This window comes from Typha angustifolia, chromosome 15 (genome assembly GCF_048772165.1).
Source record: "Typha angustifolia cultivar Huaian chromosome 15, ASM4877216v1, whole genome shotgun sequence".
NCBI classification, from domain to species: Eukaryota; Viridiplantae; Streptophyta; class Magnoliopsida; order Poales; family Typhaceae; genus Typha; species Typha angustifolia.
Genome location: NC_133253.1, coordinates 18,777,818 through 18,789,557, shown reverse-complemented (window position 1 = coordinate 18,789,557; position 11,740 = coordinate 18,777,818). Strand labels below are relative to the sequence as shown.

The window sequence follows — 11,740 nt, the reverse complement described above, 5'->3', positions numbered from 1 at the left end:
TCTCCTCCCCAATGCCTGTTCTCTAGTACCTGCCAAGCTACGAGCTTTATGAGCCGTCTCCATCTTTTCAGCTCTCAAATTCCACGATTATTATCCACTCGTTCTTCACAGACACTTCGGATAGTCGGCAGCGCCGACCCTCACGTAAGCATGTCGTAGGAGAAGATATGAGTATGACTCGTCTTTTTTGTGGTTGATGAGCAAATGGATGAACTCGATACAACTATATAGTAGCATTTAGCTAAGGATCTCTAGCTAGTTAAATTCACTGGGGAGATAAAAGAAACCAATTTCATCCAGTAATAATTTTTTTTTCAACGTAATAATGTCTTTCTTTCAGTACCAGCCATGGATTATCGGCAACAGGCGAGGAAAACTGGAGATTTTAAATTCAAGCTAACCAAGCATCACAATTAACTGTTCGCTACTAAAGAAGACAGCTTGTCAGGAAAAGTTATATATGATCTGAAGACTGAATCGTACAAACAGTTGGCAGTGTGCTCTTCAATCATCAATTCATGCAGTCATTAACACATCAACAAAACAGAGATATATTATTCATCATACTATCCAGTGAATTCGCAACACAAACTGACCGCTCTCTGCTCATGATCAGCAAAAAGAATCTCCGAAGGTATTAAGCGAGCAGAAACAAAGATGGAAGTCCAGAGACCAAAAGTTTTGCCTTAACAAACATACAATCCCCACGAATTCTCACAGCACCAGCACTCTCATTATTCAAAGTCACGACCGGGCTTTCTTCCATGGAATTTGAAGCTTTCCCTTCAGCTATGAACTAAGATGTTTCCTGCTGGCGGTAGACAGTGATTTCTTGCTGCTTGAAGTATCGCCGATCCTCCTCATCCACAAGAACAAGATTCAGGTAGTATTTTACACTGAATTTGTTGTTAATGTTGCGATACGTTGGTGTTAATTCATATGGGCTCAGAAACAATCGTATTGGGATTGATTCCCCTGCAAAGTGGAAGACAAAAATGACTAGACTTCTATTACACGGGAAAGAGTAAGCTGTCCGAGCAACATATGAACATATTATTACATTAACTCGAAGGTAAATCAACATTGTACATCATATGCCACTGTGATAAAACTGAAAGCATAAGGCGATAGCCTATCAATAAAGCACGCAACACAAAATTCATTAATAACATGACACTACAAAATATCTACCATTCCCTGTGGATGGTACTGGATAAATCAGACTCCCATCATATGGATCCATAAAAAATCTAAAAAGCATGTGAATGCAATCAACGTTGAAGCATCAATTAAGAAATCATCATAAGAAATTTAAGGAGATAAACTGTTGTGGACCCCTCAACAATATATAGATGAATAGGTGCACAGATTAGTGCAATATGCTACTAGTGTAAGACATCATGTACCTCTCACAGGTGCGCCATCCATTAACTCGAACTTTGCTAGTGTCTCTGTCTCAACATATGTGTTAGGCCCTGAACCAGTTGATTCACGACGCCGAATCTCAAGTTCCATATTCTTTATTTTTATCCTTACTAGGAGGAAATATATTTTACCAATGATAACATCCTTCAACTGATACCTGGAAAATGGCAGCTTTGAGTAAACTAGAAACCTTGCCATTTTAGTAAATAGGGTAAGACTAATTTCAGTAACCGTGTGTATCAAGCAGAACTTACTTGCTCTTGTTGTATTCAAACTCGATATGCAAGCAATCTTCAATTCCAACTTCCATCTGAAATTAGAAATCGGAACTAGCTTAGACAGTAAATGAGGTCTAGTATGATGATACCATTCAATAAACACTTAAGAGCCAATAGATATATGACTTCCAGATTCAGTCTGCACTTTTACAGTTCAGATTATTCTTATATTTATGGCAATTGATATCAAAGTATCAAACATCTTAAAATATGGAATAAGTAACATTAAAATGCAGTTTGTAATGCAAATTCTGAACTGTCATCCTATTTTCAATTAAGACATGGAGATGACAAGCATAATCATTTTTGAAGTTGTCACCAACAAATTTAGGATTCTACCAAAACATGAACCGAGTGTTCTTCTGAGCTTCATACGAGCAGCTTATTCACTTGATCAGGTTAATTTCTTTCAAAAACCAAGTCTAAACTAGCCTGAACGGTTCCAATTCATATATCAAAGTTCACTAAAGTAATAACTTTCTCTGCTGATGATTGCATGTAATTCAAAGTTCCAGACATCCTCAAAGCTACCCTCACCTTGATGCTGTTGTTAATTGTTGGAGTTGGTGTATAATTCCGTACCTGAAAAATTAAACCGTAAGGAATTAAGAATAGCATGAGCTCAAAAATGACAAACGCCATAGATATTGCTTTGACCAAGCAAATACCTTATAATTTATAAGGTAAACATAAGCTCTATACAATTCTGATAATAATTTCATTGATTTTATAACTTTATATAGCAATCATTTCACTTTTTTACTATTACTCTGAGTAAACCATTTGAACTGGAGATAAAATTGCAACAACAAAAGAAATCATTTGCCAAAGTGAAGTAATAACAAAACCAATATAAAGAAGTCTTGAATGTTGAATAGTGGGGACGTGGTGCACAGAGCTCCACCTATGGTGGTCGCAATAAGACATTTGCTGTGATAGATGGAGATTACTACCCCCAATTCTGTGGAGGAAGTTCCATGGTCCGGACTTGTTCCACCAGGATGCCTGGTGGCAACCCTTAACTCCCAAATTGTAACATCATTCACAGTTAGCACAAATAAGTTATGCTACACATATGATAACATGTTTTAATGTTGGCAAGTACATATGACTAATGTTGTAGTCTATCGTGATATGCAAACTTGTTGTCAGTCCTCAGCTTCAATATACCACTCACATCTAGCAATGATTAGAAGAAAAGAATTGTTGTATGGAGAAATCCATATATATGTGATGGATCAAAAGCACATTATTCCTCAGAGATAAAAGTATGATAATTTATCAATGCTTTCAGCATTTTAGCATACAGAAAGCAAGTCACATCATGAGATTGGCACTTGGCTCTACATATATGATGTTTGCAGTTGCACTTCAATTACCCATTTTTAGAGCAATGGTAAAAACAAATGCATATGATATGGCCTATAAACCATATGGGAAGAAATGGACAGAATTTGTTAAACTGAAATGTTCATGATGTAATTACCCAGAAATCTTGGTATTCCACAATGTTGCTGACATAGTTGCGACTGACTGTCACTTTTAACGTATACCTGCAAGCTTACCATAATACAAAATACAGTTAACTAGATATACCAAATATATTACTATTTTAATCTAAGAAAATTTTACAACAATGCAGAACTTATTTCAAATTTATGAGCTGCTAATGAAAGTTAGGAGCTACAAAGTTATACATGCTGACACTTGCCATGGGTTGCTGACAACACTGCATAGTTGATTGGCCTCAGTAGCATGCACCGAGGCCACAGATATGCATGTTTTCTTTTGTTATTTTTCCATGTTTCACTTAACAACCATTTATGCAATAAGTTAATAAAGAAAAAATCACTAACATGCTCATCGCCAAGGCTAAAAGGAAGAAGAAAGAGGAAAAGTCCTCCATTGGTCTTGCTTCAATTATTTGTTGACTTTCATATCTAATTCAGAATATGAAGCACAAATATAACAAATGCAACAACCTCCCTAGTTCCTACCTATACTACTCAAAGCCAGGATCCATGTGGCACATCTTTTATTTTTGAAGACAGTCTATCAATCTTACAGAAGCTTCAAAATGGAACCAATATAGCCAACAAAACCAGAACAAGAAAATATAAATGCGAGTATTCCAAATCCTTACGGAAAATGGAGCTGAACAAGGTATACTTTTAAAGCTCTTTCATTTAGATGGCAACCACTCTAAAAGCCAAAAGGAAAAGAGCAGTGAGATATCCTAAAATGGAATAATCTTAGTTGCTTAGACATGCACATGAATGTCTCATCTCAAACAGTCGTAGTAACAGTGATCCTGCAGCATGCAAGTAAACAAGGACAGAATTGAAAGACTCATGATACCTTTGTTATTTATCAACTTCCAAAGCAAGATGCCCATTACAAACCAATAGCTCTAGTTGAGCTACTTGTTAATTGTCAAAGGCTCCAAGCATCTCTTTTTAAGTTATAGCTATTATCTTTAAACATTTGGCTATCAAAGATACCTTTGCCTCACAACAAATGACCCCCAAGAAGTTCTAGAACAAAACTAAGTTAGAAGTGGCTCAAAAGAGACCCTAACGCTCATAAATAATTAAAGATCAGAAAAAGTTAAGATCGGCAAGATATGCTAGGACCTAGTACGCCAAATAGCGCAAATGACTTCAGGTGGTTAAATCATGACACAAACCGAAAAATAGGAGCGGTTTCCCACAAAATGGGGCGCTTGGGAAAGAATAAAGGCATGATCAGTCATGACGAGTGGTATGTAGCATGTGCTAAGTGCTAATCAAATGCCGACATGCCCTGTGCCACAACATATGTCATTATGATGGCAAACTAGTTTGCCACTGGAGTGAAGCAAGTAGATATCTGGTGGTAAAGAGGTTAAAATATCAGATCAATTCCTCTTACAAAATGAACTACTTTATATTAATAATTGCTTGCCTCTAGCAACAATAAATCCACCATACAGAAATCTACTAGTTGTCTACTGCAGTTCTAGTTCCTTCATGAATGAAGATCTCTCCTAATTCATCATGCTAGACAATAATATGTATGGACTTTCCATTTGTAACTTCCATAATACGCAGAAATTTGGATATCCAGGCAACAATAACATCAAAATCATGCAATTTAATAACATTCACTATAGAAGAGATCTAAGTTACTATATTACAAAAGTCAAAAGTACCAGACATGAACCAACCTTAATCTCACATTAGCGCCATTGTAGGACTCATAGGGCATTTCGACAGTTGAGAAGTCAAATGGGTATGTCTTCCTTTCATAGATTTCACCAGGGACATCTAATTCACGTACTGCATAAAGAAAAGAGTAATAATTCTATTAAACAAGCATTATATTCTTAATGAATGTATGCCATATCAAGCGAGATAAGCTTTACAGATCCTAAAGCAAGGAAAATGCAACAAGTGCTTTTTAAGTTTTGATATACCAGTTTCTAATAATAAGGTTGATCTATAAGTTGCAAATTATGATGGCCAAATCATGAGCAAAGGCGGTATCAACTATCAAAATATTAAAGCAACTGAGAATGATACTTAGAGATGATATGTCTCCAAGGAGAGAGGTCAATGAGAGAACAGGTAAAATAATATGGTTTTCTTTTGTCTATAAAAATGTCTAGGGAAAGGGTAAGTGCAAGCTAAGGGGTGTCAGTGCCGCTAAGTTCATAAAAAGATTGTTAAGTACTTCTAGCAGTGATTGTAGAATATGCATCAGCCAAACCAGCACTTAATAATGCAACTTATCTGTGATCAACCACTACTCAATTACCTACTGATGTCATGACTCGACTGCCATCTCCACTATCTGAGCCATGGATCATGACCCCACAAAAAGAAAGGCTGGAATATCACACAACCCTTTCAGCTCATCCCAAAATTTTATCTTAATTTCTATTGGACAAACAAACAGGACCTGACTGGATCTTCTCATTAGTCATCCCAAAACTGATTTTGTCTCCTCCAGGCTTCTGATAAAAATTACTTGGAAGAGAATCTAGCAATTTTCTAACAGTTGAGCACTTCCTTCAAAAGTACATATACTTCAATTTTCTTCACGAGGTACATTACTTCCAGATAATAATAGTTCACCTAAGGATTGCCGAGGGGCCCACAAGATCGAGTTTATCACATCAAAATTTTATTGATCCATCTACATATGAAGCTAGTAATACTACAACATATTTCATCTCGGATTTAATAATATAAGACAATCAAAGCAAAAGTGGAGCTAACTAACCCAGAGATGTAAAGTCATAAAAGTTGCCTCTGTCAAAGTAAAGCTCTGCAAAATTTTAAAAAATATATGTTAAATTTCTACAAAGAGAGAGAAGAAATGAATGTGCTATATACGTCAAACTGCTATATATAAATACGTATATGTAGGAAAACAAATGTAGCATGTATTACTCATTGGATAAAAAATAAACATTGTTCTAGTGGGAGAAGTATTACTGCATTGACACTATTTTTATTTCTACTCTGTATATGAAAACCAATAAGCTTATGTTTGCCCATATATAAAGCAGTCTTTCTAGAATCACCAATTAGACTAATAGAGTCACAGAATGAGTTACAAACCTATTTGACCAAGGAGCTCTATTTTCACACCATTATGCTCGATCTTCTTCCCTTGAATAGGTTCTATGCAGACCTGCATATTTCTGCCCATTTATTACATTCTCAAGGAAGACTTTCCATTTATCATCATACCAATATCCTCAAAATGCATGCACATTACCTCACCAACTATGTTTTCTTGACTGTGGAAAAGTGGGAGCATTGCAGCTTGACCATTTTCTTTTTTTACTGAGACCTGTAGAGTAAGCAAGAAAGAAAGTAGATTATGGCATGTTGTACTAAGCTTAACCTAAACAAAAGACAATTATCAATCTAGAAGACTAGAATAAGTAATATCTATCTAATAGAATCATAATAATAAATGAAACCATCAGAACAATGATACTGGTGAACTGCGATTCCAGATCCCAAGTGAGATGATGACATAACAAGAAAAGGATGTGTTATTTTTACCTTTTTTCTAGTTTTCCCATCAGAGAATGTGATTCTAATGTTACATGGTGGTCTGAACGCCCCAGCAAGGAAATTCTGAAACATGAAAGAGGTCACAAAATATAATATCTACTAGAATTACAACAAGTTCACATGGAGATATAACCAAATTCAGCAGGTTTTCTACTAAGCAACATGGGTAAAATGAGTGTTTTCGCAACATATTTGCATCAAAAAAATAAGAACTGTTATTGCAGCATAATGCAACACAGAATTGAATATATATATTTTGATATTTTTTTGAGACAATTAACATAAAATATTAAGATCTTAAAAAAAATTACATGCCAAATACATATAAATCTAGTAAAATCAATCTCTAGAAACAATATAAATATTCACTGTTTAAATAAGCAAACTAAAAATTGCAAATCGTTCAAAAAAAAATATACGGTTAAACGGATACCCGATATCCGTATCCATATTTAAAAATTGTATCTGATCCATATCCGTACTTGTACCCATATATGATATTTTTACTCATATCCGAATCTATATCCGAGTTTTTTTTTTTTAAATCTTACCCGTATCCGAATCCATACCCGGCTCAGATAGAAGTTTTAATCCGAATCAGGTCGGAGTTAATCCAACCCGTTTTCACCCCTATCAAGATATCATTAATCAATTAGACATTTCATGATTTCTCCAAAATGCATGGAAATAATATACATCGTTGCACATTATTTTTGTAAGCTTGTGGCATGCCTATAGTGTCACTCAAAACAAGCTATATTAAAGTTGTCGCAACAAAATAATAATCTTCACACTTAACAACTTTGATTAGAGAATATAATATAAGCACAACAAGCCTTAACGATTGAAAATGAGATTGTTAAAAGTTTATATGAATAAGAAATATCGATCGGATAACAGATGAAAAAACTTTAACATCAGTAGCAACTATTGATAGTTTGATAGCAGATATATGCTAGTCAATGTTCCAATAATGGCTAAGATTCCCCTGATCATCAGAAGAATAATTATACTAAATTACCAGCTTATTACAAAGAGGCATACCATGTTTGAGGTTAACTTTCAATTGAGAGCCTTTATACACAATCCTGCACGCAAGACATACAATATAATAATCATTTGTATATCTAGAGATAACAAAACAAGAAAGTTAGAGCAGATCATTGATAAGGAATATAAACAGCATAATGATGGCTCACTCAAGGTCTATACGATATACTAACATTGTAACCTAGATTAGGATACGAAGTGAAGGCAAAAAATAGAATTTAGCATGCTAATGCACAGTTGCAAACAGAGCCAGTACCCTTAAATCCAAGGTATTCGATCCAAATTTATAATCCATCAGTGTCTATAGTAAAGATAAAACGAGATAGGTTTCCGTCCTAAATACGATGTCTGATACGAACCAAAAAGCCCCTCAAAGAATCAAAACCAAAACCTCAGACAATTGCATTCAACGAAAACGGAATCCAAAAGACGCGATCGCGCTCCAAAGAAACCCTAGATCCCCAATGCATTCAACGAGATGCGAGCAAGAGTGATCAGATCTTAACATATCGCGGAGGTGCGCAAGGAGAAAGAACAGAAGAGAGGGATTACCTCGGAGAACGGGAGAGAGAGGTGGGCAAGACCGCAAGAGCGAAATTAGCCGTATAGGTTTGGAGAAATCCGGCGGTGGTTAGAAGTGGGGAAACGACCGGACTTTGCTGGCGGACTTTCCGAAAGCGGGTTCGGATCGTCTCCATTTAAACCGTTACTGCGCCCGATATTCCCACTTTTTTTTTTCTTCTTTTCTTTTGTTGATTTAGTGGGCTTTTGCCATGCACAGTAAGAAAGACATAGAAGGGCCCAAGATCGATGTTAAAAGATGTGGGCCCGAAGTCATAGAGCATCTTTCTTTGTCGAATGAGTTAGCTTTCAATTATTCATCTTCAAAAATGAAACTAATCAATTGAACAAATATCAAATAAGTCATGGTAATATTTATAGCATTAATAATACCTAATTGAACCAGTTAAAATTATATATAGAGAGAATTCAACCGTCTTCTGAAATGGAATAGTTTCACACTAGAAGATTGACTATCATTTTTTTTTAATCTGACCTTTTATTTTAATTATTAGATGATTTGACAGCCAAATAAGTGCTGCCAAGTATTCCAACTGGCCTTTAATTGGTCAATGATCCGAAGATTCTGGTGCAGTAATATGAGAATACTTCTATGCTGCACGATTCAGGAGCCGAGATCTTGGATCTACATTTAAAAGATGGTTCCATCTCCATTAGATATTGGCCACGTAAGATTATTAAAAAAAACAAGGCGGATTAACTAAGTCATTCCAAAATATCCAGGCGTTGGACATCAAAGTTGCCAGCTTGGGGAAATAAATGCGTCAGTATCTCCGATCTCTATGTGTACTTAGATTAAGTTGTTTGACCAAAATAGATCGTGAACAACATAGTTCACAAGTACTCTCAGGCTTCAATCACATGGAAGAACATGAGCCATATCCGAAGTCAAACATCATTAATGTACTCTACGCCCAATCCCAAACTCTAGATATGTAAATGCTCAAGGATAGCATCTTACGCATCATGCACATGCATGCAAATTTAGGCAAAGGATCAGATCACCTCACTCACTCACTATATCACTCACTGGCTCACTGTCTCTTTCTCTCTATCACTCTCTCTGAACTAGCTAGCTATCTACCACAAATGGCAAAACTCCTACTTTTGCTCCTCATCTCCCTTGCTTCTCCGACCATCTCCACCCGCATCGCTTACCGCGCCGATCTCACCCACGTCGACTCTTCTGGAGGCTACACCAAGCTCGAGCTCCTCCAACGCGCCGTCCTGCGAAGCAAGGCCAGGGCGGCGATGCTGCTATCGAAGGCGACGGCGTCGACCGCCGCAACGCACAACTCGATCACGGAGGCGCACATAATAGTCCACCCGGGTGAAGGTGAGTTCCTCATGTACCTATCCATCGGCACGCCGCCTCGGCCATTCTCGGCCATCCTCGACACTGGCAGCGACCTCATCTGGACCCAATGCACCCCATGCATCCTATGCGTCGAGCAACCCACTCCCATCTTTGAACCCCTCAAATCATCCACTTTCTCATCGCTCTCCTGTTCGACTACCCAATGCCAGGCTCTTCCCTCACCTCTTTGTCTCCGAAACTTGTGTGTTTACTTCTACGGCTATGGCGATTTTGCATCCACTGCAGGTGTTCTCGCCACAGAGACATTTACATTTGGAAGTAGTGAGAAAGTCTCAATCCCCCACATTGCTTTCGGTTGTGGGAATATGAATGAGGGGTCTCTAGCCAATAGTTCCGGCATGGTTGGATTCGGGCGAGGGCCCTTATCTTTGATCAACCAACTCGGCCAAAAAAGGTTCTCCTATTGCCTCACCAACTTTCTGGAATCCAAGAGTAGCTCACTTTTATTTGGCTCACTTGTAAATTTGAGTAACACAAACATTGGCCAAGTTCAGCAGACTCCCCTCCTCATCAACCCATCTCGCCCATCTCTTTACTTCATCTCTTTAATCGGCATAACGGTAGGCAAGACGAGGCTACCAATACCAACCTCGACGTTCGCTTTGAACGAGGATGGCACAGGAGGGGTGATCATAGACTCAGGCACCTCCATCACTTACTTGGAAGAAGTGGCTTACGACCTAGTGAAAGAGGCATTTATGTGTCAGGTGAAGTTACCAGTGGCAAACGATACCGGCATTGGCTTAGACCTTTGCTTCGAGTTGCCTTCACCTCCTTTAGTGACGCTTGGATTGCCCAAGCTCGTGTTCCACTTTGAAGGGGCGGATATGGAGCTGCCACAGGTGAACTATATGGCCATAGATAGTAGCACTGGCTTCTTGTGCTTGGCTATCCAAGGGACCACTGGTGGATCTATAATTGGCAATTTCCAGCAGCAAAATATGCAGATACTCTATGATCTGGAGAATGATATGTTGTCATTTGTTCCAGCTCAGTGTGATCAAATGTGAGAGTTGCAGATTTGGGAGCCCATGGATTGATGTAGTCGTAGTTTGTTATATTCTTGATTAATATTATTGAAGATCATTGTGGTATCCTATTATTTAATTTAATTCTATGAATAGTAGAACTACTTGGGCTCGAACAAGTAGTTGGGCTCAAACTAGTTGGGCCCAATACTCGGAGTAAGGCTTTATAGAGCTGCCTACTGTGCTTTGATTAAGACTAGCCTCTACGTTTAAATTTAAGAGTGTCACTAGATATCCATTGCTTACGTAAGTAACAAATTTCACGTATTTATCAAAGAACAATAAACTATCAAATTGTTACGTGATTTCTTATGAAAGAGAAAGATATGGATGAAGATTCTATAGATAATAACCGGCTAACAAACATCATAGGACAGATCTATATTTAGGGGTGGTAATCAAGTCAAGTCAATTTAATTGGGTTCAGATTATGATAATAACACTATCCATTTATTAAACATATTATAATTTCTAAGCACAAACATAATTTATTTATTATTTAAATTTATATAATTTTTTTGAGTTATAAACAAATTTATTTAAATTATAAATTAATTACTTTTATATTATAAATAAGTTATTTGATTCAAAATCGATTTAGTGGGTTGAATGATAAATATATTAAATGAGTTGAGTTAATAAACATGAATAACATTTATTTGTATTTACTTAAAATTATCTCGTATATTGTACTTATACACTATCGCTTGTTACTGTATATACTCACTATAAATAAATGGCAAGTTCTTCACATCGAACATTTTCTTTACATGGTATCAGAACCATAGAAGGACTAGCGACCAACACTCGATGGGCAACACCATGTTTTCTAGTTCATCTACCCAACATATTAATTATGAACACCATTTTTAATACCCGTTCCATTACTAGTCTTACAAATATTCCTCGTATTGTCACTGTCAAACTTAG

The 11,740-nt window shown here is 36.9% G+C and overlaps 2 protein-coding genes across 3 annotated transcripts; one reads left to right on the top strand and one right to left on the bottom strand.

Moving 5' to 3' along the window:
* Nucleotides 1-535: 535 nt before the first annotated feature.
* LOC140779141 (vacuolar protein sorting-associated protein 26B) lies at nucleotides 536-8,487 on the bottom strand. Of its 2 annotated transcripts, XM_073124124.1 has the most exons (13): nucleotides 8,375-8,487; nucleotides 7,817-7,860; nucleotides 7,324-7,402; nucleotides 6,761-6,835; nucleotides 6,468-6,542; nucleotides 6,308-6,380; nucleotides 5,967-6,011; nucleotides 4,909-5,020; nucleotides 3,190-3,256; nucleotides 2,241-2,285; nucleotides 1,680-1,735; nucleotides 1,407-1,582; nucleotides 536-975 (listed from the first exon to the last, which is right to left on the bottom strand). In XM_073124124.1, exons 5-13 carry the CDS (start codon nucleotides 6,507-6,509, stop codon nucleotides 797-799), a joined length of 795 nt encoding a protein of 264 aa, XP_072980225.1. In that variant the 5' UTR covers nucleotides 6,510-6,542; nucleotides 6,761-6,835; nucleotides 7,324-7,402; nucleotides 7,817-7,860; nucleotides 8,375-8,487; the 3' UTR covers nucleotides 536-796. The 2 variants fall into 2 exon arrangements, with proteins under 2 accessions (XP_072980225.1, XP_072980224.1); XM_073124123.1 differs by lacking the exon at nucleotides 7,324-7,402.
* Nucleotides 8,488-9,601: 1,114 nt separating this feature from the next.
* On the top strand, nucleotides 9,602-10,792 carry LOC140779140 (aspartic proteinase nepenthesin-1-like). The gene has a single exon (XM_073124122.1). It carries the CDS (start codon nucleotides 9,656-9,658, stop codon nucleotides 10,790-10,792), a length of 1,137 nt encoding a protein of 378 aa, XP_072980223.1. The 5' UTR covers nucleotides 9,602-9,655.
* The last annotated feature ends 948 nt before the right edge of the window (nucleotides 10,793-11,740 follow it).